Raw genomic sequence first — 20,120 nt, 5'->3', positions numbered from 1 at the left:
CGAGGAGCGGCGTGGGGTGCCCCGGCCCCAGCCCGATCGCCCCGTGCCGGGGCTGCCATTGCCTCGCCGCTCCGTGCCCGCCGCGGGGCCGCGCGGACGGAGTCACCGTTTTGCGTTAACGTATGCCAGGGTGTGAAGTGACGCGTGGAGTCCTGCGCTCGCTCGGGCCGCCCGCCGGGGATTGCTGTCGCGCTCGGTGCCCCGGCGGCAGCTGAGCTGAGCGGAGCTGTCCCGCGGAGCCGCCTGTCCGGGCCGGGCGGGTCGTTGTGCCGCGGAGAGCGCAGCGGTGCGTGCCCAGGGCACGAGGGCGGAGCGCAGCGCGCACCGGGCCGTGTCTGTGATTTCTAACTTCAGCTTCTGTCTCTGGAAGTTGGAGACTGCCGTGTTCGACAGCGCAGCAGTGTCTCGTTCTGTTTTCAGAGGGCTTGAAGAGGGGCGATGGCCCCGGGTTGCGGCCGGGCGGGTTCAGGCTGGATGTTAGGGAACAGTTCCTCAGCAAAGAGCGGACGGGCTCTGGCACAGCTGCCCGGGGAGGTGGGGGTCACCGGCCCTGGAGGTGACAGGAGCCGTGGGGATGTGGCGTGAGGGACGTGGGCAGTGGGCAGGGCAGGGTGGGCTGCCTTGGATTCGAGGATCTTGGAGGACTTCTCCAACCTTAGCGATTTTGCGATGCTGTGATTTACTCTCCTGAGTAATCGTGGCTTCCCAAAGCAGGAATAATGTCTAGGCTGTGCGTGACCAACATTCTGGCTTGTCGGGTCCGCACTGAGTGAAGTGGGATTGCCTTGGGCCACATGCACCTGGGTTGCTCTGAAAGTAATGCCTCCTATTTACTTCCACGGAAACTACGTCAGATGAAAAGAGCACAATAACACTGTTTGATACGGCAAGTTCTCCGCTCCAGAACAGCATTTTTCACGGTCACCACCGCATGCCATGCATTTTCACCAGCGATGAACAAGAGCCTGCGTAGTGCGCTCGCACTGATCTGCACCGGTTGAGGTGACCGCTGTCATTGTCACCACTGCTGAACTGCAGCACTCCCCTCACTGCGCTCACAGCCACTGTTCGGGTGCTGGGGCTGGACGCACATGGTTCTGGGCTATTTCCTCTCCACATGTGATTTCCTGGGGGAAATAACGTGCAGTCAGAATGAGGAAGCTTCGTGCTTCCCCAACAGGTAGAACAGGCGTGTTGGTGTGCAGCTCTGCCGCTTGTGAAGCCTCCTGCCTGGCTTCAGTTTGGGCTGCGTGCTTTGCTTTGTCTCTGTGCTCTGTGGATGCATGTGATAGTACTGCTGCCAGCAGTGCGTTGGCTGCGTCACCAGATGCTCTGCCTGGACAACATTTCCATGGAAAATAAGGTGTGTTTACAAAACCTACACAGGTTTTTTCTCTCTAAGCCCATACCTAAAGAGTGCTGACTGCAAAATGCAGAGAGATGTATTTATAAAGATGCCAAGAAATCAGGGAAAGTTTGTTGTTAATGGTTTGGGAGCCACACATCTAACAAGTATGTTATTTGGTGCCAAGTGCCAAGAAAATGAATGAGGTGCATCAAAAAGAATGTTATTTTCTTTATAAAGCTTTTGTAACGTTAGCCAGAAGTTCAACAGTCAAAACCACATGGAAGATGAAGAAACAGTAGAAATGTTTGGTAGGAAAGCATGAAAGAGACATTGACATTGGAGAGACTGTGGTCATTTATTATCATAATTGGACTAATTTCTTAGGGCTGCAGACTAGTAATATTTGGTCGAGTGCAATGAGGAACAGCAAATACCACATCACAGGAATACACATTGCTGTTTCCTAGAAGTTGTAACAGTTTTTATGTAACTTTTTCAGAACTTCAAATGCCTCATTTCCTGACAGCTGTTCCTATTTTCAGTAATTGTTTGAACATTTTCGCTGTTCATATACACACTCAGACGTTCTGAAATACGTTAAATCTCTCTTAACTCTTTTGTCTTTTCCACATATGCTTTTTAGCATCGTGCACGTAGAAGCCTTCAGGCAACCAATACCTACTGCAGCCTGGTGATTCCTCCGGGCAGTTCTGAATTGTTATGCGGGCAGCAGACACCTTGCTGGAGCAGCAGGGTTTTCTTCCCACTGTTTCCCACTGCAAAGTCTGGTTTTGGAAGCTGGAAGAAAACCAGCACCTGAGCTTGTAATATTAGCGGTGAGCGCTCTGAGGCTGTTCCTTACCGTTGTTCATGTTCGTATCTCTTTTCTTTACAAACGTGTCTAGGTGTTCTTTGACGTGAAGATTGGAGACAGAGATGCTGGCAGAATTACCATTGGGCTGTTTGGAAAGGTTGTCCCAAAAACGGTGGAGAACTTCATTGTGCTGGCAACGGGAGAAGTAGGTTTGCAGTTTTCTTCCTTTGTGCTAAAGCTCAGAGTGGGAAATAAGTATTCAAATGCCATTTCAGTTGTGAACCGTCCCCTTCAACTCAGTGCAGTCAGTGCAAGAGTACCATTCCTGAGGCCGTGCTCTGCTGTGTGAGACACAGAAGTCCTTGCAGGTTGGTTCACAGGATGTCCCTGCGGGGGCTGGCTGTCAGCACCATGGTGTGTCCTTGCCCTGCGGATGCACCATGCAGAGGCACCGTGGTCAGGCCTGTGCCCTGGCTGCGTTCACCTGCATCTCACTTCAGCTTGTTTCTTGCCAGCATTTGACGCCGGTGGTGGTGATGTTCTCTGAAAGCTGACCACTCATCACATGCATATATTTCCATAGGATCACACAGAACTGTATGCAACATTCATTTAAAGAATTATTTCATTTTCTTAGAGAGGATATGGATACAAAGGAAGTAAATTTCATCGTGTGATCAAAGACTTCATGATTCAAGGAGGGGACTTTACAGCTGGAGATGGATCAGGAGGTAACATACTTTCTTTTGGCTTCTCTCTCCTTTGAGTGTCTACTGAAAAGATGGGTAAAAGAGCATTTTCCTTCTTTCTTTCAACTCCCATAAACGAGGAAGAAAGCATTTATTTTAGACGCAGCTAGTTCTTTTCCAGGCATCTTGGGAGATAAGATGCACATACGTGGATTACCAGATAAAAGTGTATGTAGAGCTTCCTTTGTCCTCAACTCGTGCAGATAGCCCTTTCTGTCTGTGACTTTTCTGCAGTCAGGATGCCTGGCTTTGCACAGTGGGCTGCATGGGGAGCCCTGTGACCAGCTGAGCAGCTCCTACGGCACGCTGTCTCCAATAGATGGAAGTCTCCACCATTCTCCTGCTCTGCTTTGCAACAGCACTACTTCCACGAAGCACTCAGTGATTGCATGTATTCGTGGACCAATTCCAGTCACCCAGCAGCAAGCTAATCTGCGACAAAGCAATGAAAGCACGTAGAGGGAAGGCAGGTAGGGAAAGAGTAGTCTCACCTGTCTTGTCCTCAGCTCAGCCATTTCTGTGGAACGTTCTGAAATGTGCTGCGGGAGGGAAATGCAAAGCAGGGACAGAAAAATTAAAATGAGTGTCTTGCATTCTCTTTTTTCTTCTTCTGAGCCTCCAGAAGAACACATCAGCCAGTTCAGGAGGGCAGTCCTAGTGCAGCATCTCTTGCATTGCATGCATTCTGGCCTGATTTCTTCTCTTCCTTTACATGCATGTTCATCAGGTGCTACGATTTGAACTGTCTGCATACAGTATTAGTGATTTCCCTGCTGGGACAGAATGGAAAACTCATTCCTTTTCCTTGCAGCAAACAGTGGGGAAGGCTAAAATACCAAAGGCACAGTTTTAGCATTAAAGGTAGGCAATGTTTGTTTGCCTGCTAGTACTGTTTGTTGGGATACCAAATGGTGGTGTGTTGGGGCAGCATCCCTATAGGCACTGTACAAACAGGGAGTGCAACAGCATTCTCTTTTCAAAGTTGCAGTAGTTTAACCATGACCAGTGTTTTCTCTTCTAAACTATTTTAAAACACCAAAAGCCTTACGTAATGTTTTACAAATACAGAGTCTGTGACACTAGCTTCCCTAGTCTCCATAAACGTGTCTAAAGCAAAACACAAAAGTATACCATGTAGAAAACGTTATACCAAAGCTGCCACAAAACATGGCTACCTTATTTTTAGTGGCTATAATGATGCAGTTTACATTTGTTGAGGTAAAGTGTGTTGTTGTCCATTGGTGCATGTTAGCAGGATCTTTGAAGATACTGAGTTTGTTTGTTAAACTCAGAGGCTAAAGCATGACTAGCTTTAAATATTCTTTCCGTATACCTGGTGTTTTAGTTCACCTTATTCTTTCCTCTACACGGAAAAACTTTTTAGTTACAGAATCACAACAGTGATGCTTGTGATGCTTACCGAAATGATGAATCTTTTAAGTCTTGAATTTGTGCTTTTTCCATTTGTGAACAAAGTTGTGAGTTGTTTGTTTTTATTTGTTTTTTTTTTTAATCTTATTTTATGTCACAGGAAGAAGCATCTATGGAGAAAGGTTTCCAGATGAGAACTTCAAGCTCAAACACTATGGGATTGGATGGGTTAGCATGGCTAATTCTGGCCCAGACAGCAATGGATCCCAGTTCTTTATCAGTGTGACAAAGCCTTCCTGGTTAGATGGAAAACATGTAGTATTCGGCAAAGTCCTTGATGGAATGGTAAGCTAAAAGTAATTAATTCAGGGAAATCTGGACAAATTATATTGGTTAGTGTAACTTAGAATTTTTGTCAAGAACAATTGAGTGTCAGTGTAGTGTGTCCACGGTAGAAAATGGATGTAAAGAGCTTGAAGCTAGAAGATGTAGAAATGAAATACCAAACGATGACTGCAGAAATAAATAGAAACCGAAATCATCCCCTTGGCCTCTTGCTTCAGACCACTAGCCAACAAAGTCAGCATCGACAACTTTGCAGACTGCAGAGTTAAGTTCAGGTCCCCCTGCTAGTAATGCTGTTAGCCATGAAATAATTGTATTTCTACAAGCTATGGATAACACTTTAGGGCACGTGAATGTGAAGAATACAAACATATATTCAGAACTGTTTAAAAGGGAAAAAATTGATAGTCAATACCCTCCGTGTGTACACAGCAGCAAAACTGATCAAGTGTATCCCTGCAAGGGCCAAACAGTAATTCAGTTCAGAAGTGTTATTTCCCACTGATTATACTTTTCCTTTTAACCTACTCCATTTAATCTATGTTTTGAAATGAGTGGGGAAACACGGCCTGCTGCTCTGATCCGTTCTCTGAGCAGTTTGCAAACCTCATCAGAACACTTCCCCTCACATCCCATCCTGAGTATCCAAGTCAGTTCTTAGGAGCTCGTTAGCTGAAAAAAAAATTGAGAGATTTAAACTAAGTTTTATTTCAGTTAGATGAACTGGCAGATAGCAAAAAATGAGTACTCAGTATTTCTAACTGAATTTTGTCCTTTAAAAAGAACTACTTCAGTCTGTTGCCTAATGTGAGAGCTGTAGTTCACTTGTGTGTCAGTTATAACGAAGGGAGAAGCAGGCATGAGGAGCACTCGGCTGCTCACCTTGTGCCAGACTTGAGCCACTGGAGCTTCCTTGATCCAACTGATGTTTGGTTTTTTTTGCAGTCTGTGGTGCACTTGATAGAACTCCAGCAGACGGATGAACATGACCGTCCCCTGCACGACTGTGTGATCGTGAACAGTGGCAAAATAGCTGTAAAGGAACCATTCGTAGTGGAAGTGGATGACTGGTGAGACCAGTACTCAGAGCAGAAAGTAAAACGTAATCCTTTCAGGTCTAAGTTTTTTGACTGATCTCAATCATCCATTGAGTTTTCTCCTTGAAACACATTAAGCTAAATGCGGGTGATGCTCCTAAGTTGCCAACGACGTAAAGATAGGGCTGTGTGTGTAACAGTTGGATGGGGCTGTCGGGCCTTAGAGTTTGAGACATAGCCTGCTAATTCCTAGATGCTGCCGAAAGTCTCTCATGAAAAATTGTTGAAGTAGTTCAGTTTTTTCAAGGCTTGAAATGTGGCCATTTTGTTTTCTTTGGAAATTTCTGCAATATTTGTTACCACTTTTTCAACTGAAAATGTTATTTTCTGTAAAAGTATCTGCTTCTTTTGTGTCTCTGGGGAAAAAAGAGTAAAATACAGAAATGTTTTGAATAAATACACTTTGCTTTCAAATAAATGAATGAGGAGCTTTTTTTTCCCCTCCCTTTTTGCTTTTTTTTTCCCCACTTTAGTTGAGTCTGCAACTATGGAAGGGTGCTGCTTTTCAGATGAGGTTTTAAGATTTGAGCAGGACGGTAGATTTCCTTAATCTCAGTGTGTCAGATGAAGTCCTACTGTCTTTCAGAAAAAACCCAGTGTATTCAGATAACAATCCTATCATCAGGAGGGAGCAGGTCTGCCTTGCTAAACATGATTGTCAGTTAGAAACTGGATGACCTTAGAGGTCTTTTCCAGCCTTGGTGGTTCTGTGTTTCTAGGAATGCTGGAAGGTGGCCTCTAAACTTGCCTGGCAATCATACTGCCATTTTACATCTGTTCAGCTTGTGCTATTTTTTTTCCCCTAACTGTTCCAGCTAAGAATCTGCAAAGAATCTGGGAAGGAAAAGCAACAATGTCTTGTACTCCCTCAGCTAAGCTGCTTCCCACTGGTACCTGAGAGCTTCCCTTCCCCAGGCAGGAAAGCGAGTTCCACCACCTGAACAAGTCCTGCAGTCACAGGCTTTTTTTTTTTAAATGAATGGGAACTTCTCACCATTTCCAAGCACCTTTGAGGCAGCTTTTGTAGTCAGCAGGAGGCAACACGTGTGCCTCCTGGATCAGAGTTCTGGCAGCACGTGGCTTTGCGATTACTGCTTTTGTGCCTTTCTCCAAGTTCAGCTTCCCTGTTCCACGAGTGTAGCCTATTCAGATAGCAAGCGTGGTAGGGGGAGTTTTAAATGGACAGGCAACTAATATGTTCTTGTGTGTTGCATGAAGATGTAAGAACCGTCTTTGATAACCTCTGAGAAGTGCCTCATTTGAACAAAAATGCACAAAAAATACGGTGAAGCAGTACATCCACGTTCTAGTAATTTATTCTGTAATCTCCAGTAGCACACATACAATTTCCAGTTAAATCTGAATATATATACGCACAAGTATATATATGAGTTTTACCGTGTTACTACTTAATCACATTCTTGCTTTAGCTTACCACAGAGTTGTATGCTCTGTGACTCATAAAATGTTAAGATACAGAATACAGTCTGCAAGGTAACTCAAAGAGTAGGAATGCAAATTATACGTCATCATGATGATAACACATATTGACATACATCATCAAATTATACATCATAACCAAATGAGATGCATAAATGCCATGCCAGATCCCCTGGTATCCCCATTGTGACTGAAGTCTAGGCAATTTTCTAAAAGAGAACTTTGTATTTCAGAACACAGAAGCATGTTTTCTCATGGCAGCTGCATATACCTGCGTTGGCTCTTCTCCAACCAAAAATTAAGGAGCAGTTTGAAAATAACTTAAGAAAAATGAACAATTCCTCAGTTTCTCATGCACTCACTTCCGTGCCAGCACTTTCAATCCATCCACTGCCAGCAATGGGTCCATGTGCTGAGAAAAATCGCGGTGCAAAAAGGTTTAGTGTAATTTAGAGTAGAAATGACAGAAAATATTAGTACAGCTTTTAATTCTTTTCGAAGGGTAATGTAATTCAGTGTATGACTTTCAGTTTTTAGTGTTAAATAGTTACAGAGAGTCTATATACAAGGTATAAAATACCTTCTGTACGGTTGTTTCCATATCTTTTTTTTTTTTAAAGCAGCAACAGTAGTGACATTGATTAAAAAAAAGTAATGCTTGAACTTAATCCGAGGTTGTGCCTCTTGATTTTGAGCACAATAATCACATCACAATTTTCTTCGTACTGATTCGATTAAACATTACTTGGAGACTTGCTTCAGCTTCTTCTAGCCACGTATCTCCTCTACCTTGGCAGTAAATGAGGATAAAATATTCCATGTAGGATGCCTTCTATTACTACGTTTGGAAAGTCATCTGAAAAAAAGACAAAAAACCTTGCTTTGTTATCTGTGTCAGTACAGGACAAGCATTCTTGTGAAAGTTAAGGCCTAGTCTAACCGGTGTTACTGCATCACCGAACTGCTGATCCACATTGGGGATGTGCTGCTAGTAATGCTGTTTCAGCACTACAGCCACTTCAGCGCAGCACTGGGCATTGCACGAATGCACTGCCAGATTTGTAGCTTATTGATTTAAAGGGATGTTCTCATACTTAATGCTGCTGGGCTCCCGCTCTTTATCTGAATCTCTTCTCACAAGGAAGATGGATTACACTGGCAATTCAATTTCTAACAAAATCTCAATATACTTGAAGGAATTCCAAGAGTGCTACCGGGAATACTTCAAAGCTGTTTTTCCATTGTGGTTTACAGCAAAAGACGTTCAGACTGAGGAGTCCTGGGGATGCCTCTACCATAGAGATGACCATGCGAGGCAGGAAGATTTCAGACTGACCGATCAACACAAAAAGTCATCATATATGCAGGAAAAAAAGCACTATGTTCTTAGCATGGCTGTGTGGGATGCAGGCACTTAAATTCTCACGTTACATTTAAGATGAAGGAATTACCCGACAAAAGGCAATAAAATACCCACGCAGAGGAACGGCAGGGAAGCACATGAGTGAAGCAAGCATGTTCTTCAGCCAACTGCTACCTTTTTGGCGATGAGTTTGGCTTCAATTAACCGGGCATCAGGAGTAAGAATTTCTGATCACATTTTACGACCTCAGAATCGCTAGAACACTAGGAATGGGTTTGCCCGAACAGCAGACTATTTGTGACAGGTAACTGTCCACCCTAACCAAGTTACTTCCCTCAGCTATGAGCTTAAAGCATGCTCAGAGAAGGGAGATGCCACGTTCATAAAGCTCACCAGGTACTTGATAAACTAGATTAGGTTTTGTCCCTCGTCTTTTCACTAGTATCATTTCAGAGCTAAAGCAGTGAGCAAAAATTAGATTTGGACTCAGTAAGGAAACAGTACATCCTCATTTGCTTAAACGTGCCACCTCATCCCGTATTAATACCGGTGATTCGAATGTATTGAAGGCTCCACAAACAGAAGTATCTTAGGATACCATCACAAATGGCAACTTCCACCATAAAGAACATGTGCACGGCATTCTCTAACTTCTTATGACAAATCATCATTATAAATTATTTGTTCATGTTTTGAATCCAGTAATGATCCCCCAAGTCCTGCAAGCTGAGCTCAGCTACCCCAAATCCCCCTGATATGGTAACGCTATGCTGTTATCATTCATGTTATTAAAAATACACTAGTAAGAGCAGTCTGATGTTTTCCTTCTAAATTAATTGCTGTGGTTCCAGCACACTGTTTGTACTGGTCCTAATATAATATGTAGGACACCACAGAGGACATATAAGAAAATGAGCATTTATTAAAAAAATACATCTTTACACCTACTGTGAGGCTTCGTGGCTTTAAAAATCAAGCACATTAATTTATATTAAACCTGTTACTATGGTGAAGGACAGTCCTGCAGGTCTGCGATACCTGCGTAGCTGAGAGAATTATCAGAAGAATTTTCAACCAAGTGGCAGTAAATCTGAGGTTGTGTTTTTCAGCCTCCACAGTGCCACTTCAGTCTTGCAGCATTTTAGGCTTCTCCTCCGTTTTTCTTCAGCACAGTAAAAGCAGTTGGTCTTTTTTTTTTCTCTCCAAAAAAGAAGTGACCTCCTTACACACGTAAAACAAGAGGGGCTCATGCACGTCTGTGTTAGCTAAGCCATGAAAATTAAGTCCGAAAACCAATGAAGTTGATAATAGAAAATCTCTTTTTTGGAAAGGCATCTAGCAACACAACAATGCCTGAGGTCATTACAATCATGACAACATTATTATTATTTTTTTATATAGACAAGTAAATGTGCATTGTGTTCTAAAACCAGCTATTTTCTTCATTAAAACCCACAAATACGCAGTTTCCTCTTTTCTCAAAAGCTGTTAACATGGGCACTTCTATACCCAGGAAGGACTAACTCCACGTCTGATCTAAACAACTGTCGTAACTGACCTTCTTCAAAGGGGGAATGTGGTGAATGGTTATTTGCTAACTCACTTTTTGTCTGCCGGAACAGCTCTGGCTGCTTTTTGCAAGGGAATCCATCACAGTGGAAACTGATCAGAGACAACATTTTAGAAAGCTCATTCTGCATTTCCTCTGTGGTGTAAACTGAAAAGAAAGAAATCTTAAAGGCAATGTTTTTTTGTGTAAATTATTTTCTTTCTGGATAAGCTGAGTCAGCATAGAAGAACTTCTAGACATAGAGGTTGTTCTTTTCCCCTCATTTTTTAACGCTAGAACTGGCATTCTACTTGGTGTTTTAATTCATTAAACATTAAAGTAGAGAATAGTTTGCAAGTGAATTTCATCTTTTAAGGTCTTCAAATAAGAATACTCATCCACCATAAGAAATTCTAAATACTGTATGTCAAAGCCAAACAAAGAATGCCTTAGCAAAGGCCTTGAAAGTCCTTTGTCTCAGCCGTCATTAACAAGGTCTATTTAATATTTAAATGTCATGCGTAAGGAGAGGCATTTATCCTGATCCAAAGTAAAGCAATACTTAAAAAGTATAGTTACAAAATTCACTAGAAAATTACTAATGATTTCCAGAGAAGGAATTCCAGCCTTACTGAGTGTACACATTAGGGAAGGAAGATAAACATCATCACAGAACTGCAGCAAGGTTTTGCAGCAAACGCTGATGCATGGGCTGGAAACCTTTAAGCATTGTCTTTGTATTTCAAGATAACTATATAAAGTCCGTTTTATCTCTCAGAAATAGTATGGAATTGAATGATGTTCATAATTCCCACTCTGTTCTAAATGAATCCAACTTTGCAATTAAGCGTGACACAGTAAGGTTGAGATAAGCAGTATGGCTCACTAAACATTAGTATAAACCCAAACCAGTTTTAGACAGAGGTAACTGTGGGTGCCTCTGCACTGGTGTTGTCATTAGGGTAAGGAATGACCTTGCAAAGTGACTGTTCTAACAGTCTCCATTTATGTAGCTCTGGGTTCTTCAGTTTTGTGCCTTGCACTCCAGCCCCTATTGGAAAGAGGACTCAGCCCATAGGAGCGCTAACTGAACCCAAAACCACCCTGTAACCTGCGTGTTGTGGACCTCAGTGATGCAGGACCTCTGCTCCCACTGTTCTGCTCTGTCACCGTGGCTTTAACTTCATTAAGAGTCCATGAGGTCAATCCTGTTGGGGAACACCACTTGCTAAAGCAGACATAGCCTTCAAAAGAGACTATTTAGCCCTCCTCACCCCTGTGGTTTTGAAGAAAAGCTTGACAATCAGGAGAATCGCAGCATGGCTGTGCTTAGCAGGGAGCTCTGCGTCCATCCCAGAGCAGGGTGCCCAGCACCGCGTCCAGGCAGCATCTGAACACCTCTACAAGGAGGAGACCCTGCAGCCTCTGGGGAGCCTGTGCCAGGGCTCAGTCACCCGCATAGCACAGAAGTGCTGCCTGGTGTTCAGAGGGAACCTCCTGTGCTCCCCTTGGTGCCCACTGCCTCTTGTCCCATCCCTGAAAACAGCCTGGCTTTGGCAGGCTCTGACATCTTGAGAAAATCTCAAGGAATTACATTTCACTGGATAAGATACAACAAACAAACCCGCATTTTTCACAGATTTACCCTCTAAACTGTCATGATTTTCAATGTAGCTCAAGAACCTCACTCTCTATTTCAAGGGTTATTTTGGAAAATCAAATAAGATGCCATCAAAACAAAAAAAATCTACTTTACAACTGCAGGAGAAAATTATCCCTTGAAAGTGTATTCATACCCATAATGAAAAAGGATGAAAAACAAAAATGTTTTTACTACAAGGATTAGTACAAATAACAGTTCTCACAAGTAAAATGACAAATCCGGGTGGGACACGGTGTAACAATGGTGGTTTTTTATCCTTGCACGTATTTAATTTTTTCAAGAGAACAGAAGATATGCTCTCTAAATTAATAATGCAGAGAACTTAAAAAAAAAATGAAAGGAAAAGAGGTTTATAAAAAGCTATTTCAAACACTCTTTTGAAGCACGTATTAAGAGATGAAGGGTAACATAAATGCTCTGTGAACACATCCATTATGTTTAAAAGTATACATTCTTCTTTTTTTTTTGTCCCTCTAAAGAGCTCTAGAGGTTATAAATGATAAGAAATAGTAATAATCCAAATGGAAATACAAACATGCTCACAGCAGATCGACTGGTGTTTAGGGAAAAAGCACTTATACAGGACGGGGCCTCTAAGTTCAAATCCTTCAGGCAAAGCAGCCCCAAGGGTCAACAACAAAAAAGGAGCAGCGATGTCCTCAGTCTTCTGATTTGAATTCTCAGTAGATCTGTCTGAGAAACAACTAGGAGAAAAAATCCACCCTTTTATAAATCACCCACCCCACCCCGCGCTGTAATGGTTCCTTACTCAAGAGCTATTGCCTTATTGGCAGGTTATTAGGTTTCAGACCAGTGTCGTTTGACTTGGCTTGTATTAATAATAATGCGGCTGGCGCGGTGCAGGGCAGGTCATGCAGCACTGTTAGCAGATGACAAGTTTGATTACCGTTGGCTTTAGGCAAGACATAGGGATCCCTCAGGAACAGCAGCACAGGCTGGTGGGACAGTTTGCTGGAAAGATGAAGAACAGGGATGTCGGTACCAGGGAACAGTACACAGAGCATTGTACAAAGCAGCTTCGATAGACGGGTCGCCAGGCTGCTTACTGCCACGTTACATTTTGCACACCACTGCTGGCATGGGCAGGCTCCATCCACGCCACTCACACAGCAACCACCCTCAGCTCTGCTCTGTTTGAATGGAATTCTACAGAGTTTTGTAGGGAATCTCTAAATACAGGCGTTAAAGTGTGCTCAAGGCACATCACAGAAAGATGGATCTAATGCAACTGATGAAACTAGCCATGACATTTAACAAATAAATCCTGCCATGATGCTAAACTACTCTAATTTTGACACCTGCAAGGAAAATACAGCAAGTGCCAATCATTTCAAGTAGTTTATGAACCCGACCTCACAGAAAGAGTAAGAATAGAGCTCACCTTGATTCTTCAGACTCTGTTTCATCAAAAGAGCTGCAATTAGAGTGAGAGGAAACTTCCATTACAACAAAATGAATTAAAATTACTCCACAATCAAAAATAAACCAACCCAAATCCTTCACAAACCACCAAAAGGAATGATCTTGCTCTGGTCTGTAGCTGCATAATGCAATGAGAGCAACAAATGTAGGAGACCATATTATTTTACCACTGCTTGGAAGCATCAGCATCCACTCTCCTCCAATGGGTTTATAACCATATCTACCTATAAAGTGACAGGGGTGCAATCCCACTTGGGGCATCAGCTGATATCATGAACTACAAGTGAATGCCACAAGTCTGCTAGCTTGTACCTGCTTTACTAAAGGCTGATCGTTCATTCATTTATGGACAGTATGGATTTAACATGCAGTTTGCTGTAGCTGTTGAGGGTAGCATGGCTACTGACTGACTGCATATGGAGCGTATTCACTGCTAGCTATCACCCTCAAAAGGACTGTATGAATATGTTATAGTAGAATAATCTCTACAGATCTCTAAAATTAGCTGTGCCATTGCTGAACAGTAATTTCAGTCTTTTGCTACTCACTTTTAAAATGACAGTGCCATTATTCTCTGGGAAAAATCATGGCTTACGATGCAGACCTTAATTCGTCTTCATGGGAATGCCCATATAGAGAGGTAGGAAATGTGATCACAGAATGAATTTCTACTTTGACCAAATATTAAGAATAACCATAAAACACACACAAACAAGTGCTTTCTATGCAGGAAGTATTCATGAGTATCTTTTAAAACTCACCTAAGTAGATACTTTAAGAACTATGAGAAAACCCTATTTTATCTCTCCTTTATTTTCCAAGAATACTGTAAACTTCACTTCTGTCTTTAAAGAAGCTGGATTTATTTTACCACATTTTGAGGATATATAAACACACTTAAGTGAACCTAATGCCCATTTATTTTACGGTGTTAGGATTTGGCAGCAAGACCGTTTTAGTCAATGAAATTGCATCAGCACTGAGTGGATATGGGCTTTCTGGCCTCCATTTATTTTTCAGTAAATGAGAGCTTACCCACAGCTTTCTGCTTTTGGCAGGGTAGGTACGTGTCGAACATTCAGGAAATCAAGAAATATTTTAGGAAGCTCTTCATTTTCTAAAATGACTGTCTGTAATAAATGGAAAAAAAAAAAGGACAACAGAAAATCAAGGGGTTTTATACATGTTAAATATTGCATTCTTCTGTTCAAGCCACCAAAACATTCCGATTAGTAACACCATTAGTTTTTGTCTCTTTTATTTCCACACTGGTGGAAAGAAGAAGTCTCAGCTTTTTAGAATTTTATTAATGCATGCCTTAGGAAATGCTAGTAATGTAAACTCTTGGCTTGGCTTGACAGAGCAGCATACAATGCGCTCCCCACATCTAAGCTGTGGCTCCTGACGATGAAGCTCTGACCAGAGGCCTACTGGCTAAACTGGCCACATTCTTCCACAGCACTGACATAACGGCTGGGAGCACTGCACCCTCCTTTGGTTTTCTGCAGGTAAGATGATTTACAATTTTGAATAAATTAATCAAAAGTACACTTAAAAACGCACGGCAAATAAATGAAATGCTTACATGCACGTTCATCATGTAAGAATAACTTTTAGTGAAAACAACAGGCCTCTGTCAGTTTCACAGAGGCAGACTGAAAAACAGCAGCTGCTGTGCACAAGGCAAACAAAACAGTCCATATACTTAAGCAGATGTTCGAGAACAGTACTTCACATATAAATAAAAGCCATGAGCTCATTCCTAAAGTGCTTTGATCTCGAACAAACACACACACAGAAGAAACCTCTCTAGATTTATAAATAAATGCTTAAATAGAAGTAGCTGTACAAGCAAAGCTATTCCTCCTGTTCATGTTCACATTCAGAAGAAACAAGTCTAAAGAAGAAATAACGATAGTGATAGAAGGAAATGCAACTCTGCTTATTGGCAGGTAACTTGCTCCCACGTGTGTATTCTTACGTTGCACTAGGATCACTAGGAGGATGCAACAGCATGTAGAGGATAACACGCGCACAAAGAAATGAGGTTGGAAAAGACATCTAGAGGTCATCCACTCCAGACTCAAAGCAGTTCGTGCTAAAGTTTTAAAACAGACATTTTGGTTATTTGTGTAAGGAAAACCTTGCTTTTGAAACATTACATACAGTGTGCAAAGACCTACAGAGAAGCATTTGAAAACAAAGCCATTTGGTAAGTGGTTCTTTTTTCACGCTGCATTTGCAAATATGAATTCAGAATCTACATTTCTTCACCACTACTAAAAAGTTAAATGAACAGCAGGGAAAAATGCAATTTCAAACTTTTCTGTTCTAGACTGTTGTGGATGTAAGAACTTTTAAAGAAGAAAAAGATCTGAGAGGTTGGCAGGTTTTAAGCCTTTCAGTTCACCTCTATATGAAGATGCTGCATTAAAAATGCCACTTCATTTGCATTCTGTAAAATCAGCGCTCTGCTGCTGCAAAATTTGTCTTGTTCTGCAGTCGGGTTATGCACAGAAGGAGGAGTGGAGGTGGATACATATTCAGAGGGTGTGTGAATTGCATAACAACGTCCATGACATGCTCAAATAAAACCATCTCATTAATTATATTAAAGTGCACAACTATAAGAAGTCATTTAAAGATGCTTAAGGACACCCAACACTTGTGTGCAACCTCATACCTGCACCTCCTGGCACCTTCGTCCCAAAGAAAAGTTGCCTGCTGAGGCTGCAGCACAGAGCAGTGGTTGCCAGGAAAGAAGAGGAGAATACGTTGCTGCATAAAAGGAAAGCCCTCAGCAGCTCTTACGAACCTATTTGCTGCTGCTCCTGCTCAACTCTGGATGAATATTGCATTCTATTTCCTTCCATTTTTTTCTTCACGGTATGCATCAAGTCAACTCAAGCTCTGATAACCTCCCCCGACCAAATGTAGTTTACAAAAAAATGTAAGGAAATAGCTTTTATTTTAGTGTCTTATTGAAAACTAGTTCAACAACTCTACTTTTCAACAAGCTCTTCAATAAACTTCAGGAAGCAGAACTTGCAGGAAGGCAGTTTTACACTGTACTGTATTTTGGATGCCACCGCTCCTGATCGGGAATTTTGCCATTTCCAGAATTGTAAGACTACATTGAAAAAAAAAAAAAAAGAGGATTTTCCAATTAATGTAATGTGACATTATTTTAAGGATTTACAAAATAAAGTACAGGTGAATTATACTAAGAAGTGGGTAAATTATATACTGGCTTGACTGGCTTCAGTGCAAACAAGGGCCAGCATGAAATCCAGCTGTTTAATACACATGGTAGGAACCGTACCCGCTGTGCAGGTATGCTTTATAAGAAAACCTGGGAACAACAGAAAAGCAGCCATGCTGAAGTAGGGGCATCTTTACAGCTGCATTTTGTCTCTGGTGATATCCCAAAGTGTCCAGAGAAAAATCTAAATATTCTCAACTTTGCACTTCAAACATACTCTGAAATCAGAAATAAGTATTTTTGCAATTGGCTTAATGTATTTCCAGCATCCCACAATACAACAGATTTTTGACTTCTGACTGAAAACTTCAATATGATTTTACAAACTTGATCATCTGTAAGGAAGAGCTGAGCAGAAAATGTTCCAGCAGGTAAAGCCTCTAAACCACAGTCTGTAATTTGTGATGTAATGTGCTCAAATGCCACCTTCATTCAACTGAATATATGACACTGGCTTCTAAACACGACTACACCTCCCTCGCTCTGCAACCAGAAACTTAATGATAGTAAAGCTTCACAATTAGTTTATCAGTAACGTGGTTTTCTAATCCATCAGAATTCTTTAAAGATAACAGTAATGAGTTTCAAATATGGGCTCTAGTATGTTAAGTAGACAAATTCAAGACAAAAAAAAAAAAAAACAGAACATGCATTTATTTACTAAAAAAATGAACCCAACGAGCTAAATCACCCATCACAAACAATCTCTGGCAGATTGGAGAAGTGACTCTAAACATACATTTTTGAAACTCACTGATTTCAGCTGAACCAAGAGCATAAATGCTGTATTTTCTTAAGAAATCATAAAGGGTATTTATCCGTTACTGTCATACTTTAATGAACTATTCCATGCTTCAGAAAAAAAAAACAAAAGCAACAACAGCAAACAACAAAACCACGTACACACAAAGGAAAGCCTGATGTTTATATCAGCAGAAATGACTTTTTTTTTTTGTTATTGAAAGGGTGTAATTATCATTATGTAGCATAAATCACAAAAATCCCAATTTTTCTACCTTATCAGTTTCATAAAATCATGTTCCCTAAGGACATCATTGATTGGTTGCACATGTTCTTCCAGTGACATCCAAAATACTTAATTGTCGGTTATCTTTTCTCCTTCAGCAAGTAAAATATAGTCACAAAATTGCAAAGGGACTTGTTCTGCCTTAACCTTAGCTAGATGCCATCATGCAGTGGAAAACAGTGCTAAAATATCACAGGATAACGCTCTCCAACAGGGGAGACATATAAACAGCATAATGATTTCCCACGAGTTTCCTTTTTAGAAAATTGTCACTAAAGCCGGGGTAAGTGGTGACATATCTTCACAGAGGACACCGTGAAATCGAACGCTGGCATTCTAGTTAGGTCCAAACCTACTCATCAGCCAATTATAACAGTAACTGAACAGCCTGCTGAAAACCTGAGCAAGACCACTTTGCTAACCTTAGGAGATCATAACACCGAATGGATTGCTTTCGCAGATTTTTTTTTGTATTTGTTTTTGTTTTTAATGAAAAAGACTTAAAAAATAATTTCCTACAGTCACCCACCGTTCCTTCTCAAGGCTGCTGGAACAGCCATTAGGGAGGGAGAAATGAGGGTGGGGGGCCGAGTTTTAGGGTTTTTAAGAGTCCTTACAGACTTTTCCCTTCAATCGGGTTTAGTTTGAAATGCTCTGCTGTTAGGGTGAAAAAGTTCATGACAGTTTTTCCTCTCTTCACAGGGAAAGATGCTTCACAATACCTAATTCAGTGGTGCAGCTAAAAAGGGGGAGAAGAAAATCAATACATTCCAGCTACAGTAAGTAGGCTGGAGTGTCAGCCTCCACTGGGACCAAAACCCACATCTTTTACAGCACTTTAGTCTACATTCTTCTATTAACCTGCTTTTTCTGAGCTGCTTTGCACAGTCCCATGGAATGATAAAAAGGTTACCAAAATCACATATTAACTAAAAACCATTAGAGAGAGGAACCAGACTTCTAAGAACAAATGTTCCCCTTTTAAATAGCGGGTAGAATAGTGCTTTATATCACCCATTATGAAGAACTGTGAAGAAGCTCACCCCTTTCTGCAGTGAGAATGTTGTTGTACGCTATCAATGTTGTTGTACCTACGTGGACTGTAGGTGTTACAGGACACAGATCTGTAAGATACTACCTGACACTTAAAGTCTCTGAACCTCAAGACTAGAGGAATAGTAAAAAATTCCTGCACCAACTTTCTGATCAATTTTTTTTTATCCTTCTGGTGAATTCAAAACTCAAATGCATCTCTTGAGTGACAAAACCATCAAACCATCTATCACAGCATCCTCAAGATAAACTAGATAAATGAACTAGATAGCAGTGACAGGTTAAACTGGAGCATCACTAAAGATACATATGCAGACAGTTTCACCAGAGCCTACAGCCTATTAACATTTTCACTTTTGCCTTACCTAACTTTAACACACTATAGTCATTTTGATTAAAAATCTACCAAGTAGCTTTTGACTTAGCCAGTTCTTTAGTTAGAGGGATAGTTAATTACACATTTACAGTAGTTAAGCATTAATTGGAACTAAGTAGAGAGTGAACTGATGAGGTTAAAAAAAAAAAACTTTGAAAGAAAGTATAATTTTAGCTGTAGAACAGCTGCAGTGTTTCTATTTTCATATTTAATTTCTAGACATACTGAAATACCTCATTTTTTTCCCATCTTATGTTTTATTTCAAAGAGCAGTTAAGTAGTTATCTATTTCTGCATAGGTTTTCCATTTTTTTTCCAGTATTGGCGTATTTTCTGTACACTGTATTTACTATGCCTTTAGATACTCATAAGGAAGAAAGCCTGAAGAAAATGCAGCAAACAAAGAATTCAGCTTTACTTCATTCTACAGAGCCAAATGCAACAGAATGGTTCCCCAATATCCAGAGAAACAGAGGAGTAGCTCTGCAGGATGATTTTCCCTTGCTCTCCCAAAAAACACTCTCTGGATGAGCCCTACCCGAGTGTGCTACAGACTGATCTGCAAAAAAATGCAGGTTTTGGATTGGATGTTGGCATTGTTTGCTTAGATAATGAGGTTTTGGTCAGATAACATAGCTTCAAATGAACCAAAAAGGCACAGAGAAACAACAAAATAAGTCCCCCAAAGGACCTAAGAACAGCCTTGGAATAGTGTTCTTTGTTGCTTTTTGCCTCTTAAGAAATATTCAACAGCACTAACTCATATTGTCAGCTTTGCTGGGAGTGAGGGAAGAGTCAGGTGGTTGATAAAGACTGAGGAAGTTAGCTATGAAAACAAACCCTGCTTTCCACAAAACTGACAACTGCATGCAAATGCCATCAAAAAATCTAGAAATCAACTGATTTCTAGACTTTTGAATTCCCCATCCACACTGTTTGCAGAAGGAATTGTAAAAAATGCTTTTCAGCTCTACGATAACTTATTTCGTCTCCCTGATATTGTCTTATCAGACATTTTGGGTCAGAGTAAACTCTTGAGTAACGATTCAACATTCCCTCTGAAACTAATTAGACTAAGCAGCAGGTGCCTGCTCCAAAGTCCAAACAAGTGAATGTAGAAAGCACAGGGAATTCACTGCTCTTGGGGTTAATGAACTCATTGTGTCATTTTTGCAGAGGTAAAGAAGGGGCAACCCACCAAATACAATCAGATTTATGTT

The 20,120-nt window shown here is 41.2% G+C and overlaps 2 protein-coding genes across 4 annotated transcripts in view; one reads left to right on the top strand and one right to left on the bottom strand.

The window, feature by feature from the left end:
- PPIC (peptidylprolyl isomerase C) lies at nucleotides 2,254-6,142 on the top strand (the record flags this gene model as incomplete). Its single annotated transcript, XM_021380358.1, is given in 4 exon segments — nucleotides 2,254-2,367; nucleotides 2,800-2,893; nucleotides 4,443-4,627; nucleotides 5,573-6,142. Coding segments are annotated over 4 exon segments (522 nt in total), but the record flags the coding sequence as incomplete, so codon positions are not given.
- The window catches only part of SNX24 (sorting nexin 24), an 80,691-nt gene continuing 67,583 nt past the window's right edge, over nucleotides 7,013-20,120 (bottom strand). The window contains exons 4-9 of one of the 3 annotated variants that reach the window (XR_002433321.1): nucleotides 14,218-14,312; nucleotides 13,142-13,174; nucleotides 12,647-12,711; nucleotides 11,188-11,284; nucleotides 10,131-10,244; nucleotides 7,013-8,020 (exon numbers count right to left, since the gene is read on the bottom strand). Coding sequence is in view for 2 of the 3 variants with exons in the window: in XM_021380355.1 (XP_021236030.1) it covers nucleotides 7,950-8,020; nucleotides 10,131-10,244; nucleotides 12,647-12,711; nucleotides 13,142-13,174; nucleotides 14,218-14,312 (378 nt within the window). In the remaining variant the exon portion in view is untranslated. The remainder of the gene's footprint in view (nucleotides 8,021-10,130; nucleotides 10,245-11,187; nucleotides 11,285-12,646; nucleotides 12,712-13,141; nucleotides 13,175-14,217; nucleotides 14,313-20,120) is intronic. The other 2 variants (XM_021380355.1, XM_021380356.1) reach the window with 2 other exon arrangements.

The sequence above is a fragment of the Numida meleagris genome, chromosome Z (assembly GCF_002078875.1).
Source record: "Numida meleagris isolate 19003 breed g44 Domestic line chromosome Z, NumMel1.0, whole genome shotgun sequence".
In the NCBI taxonomy this organism is placed as follows: domain Eukaryota; kingdom Metazoa; phylum Chordata; class Aves; order Galliformes; family Numididae; genus Numida; species Numida meleagris.
The sequence above is the reverse complement of the archived record's forward strand: the minus strand, read 5'-3'. Positions and strand labels throughout refer to the sequence as shown.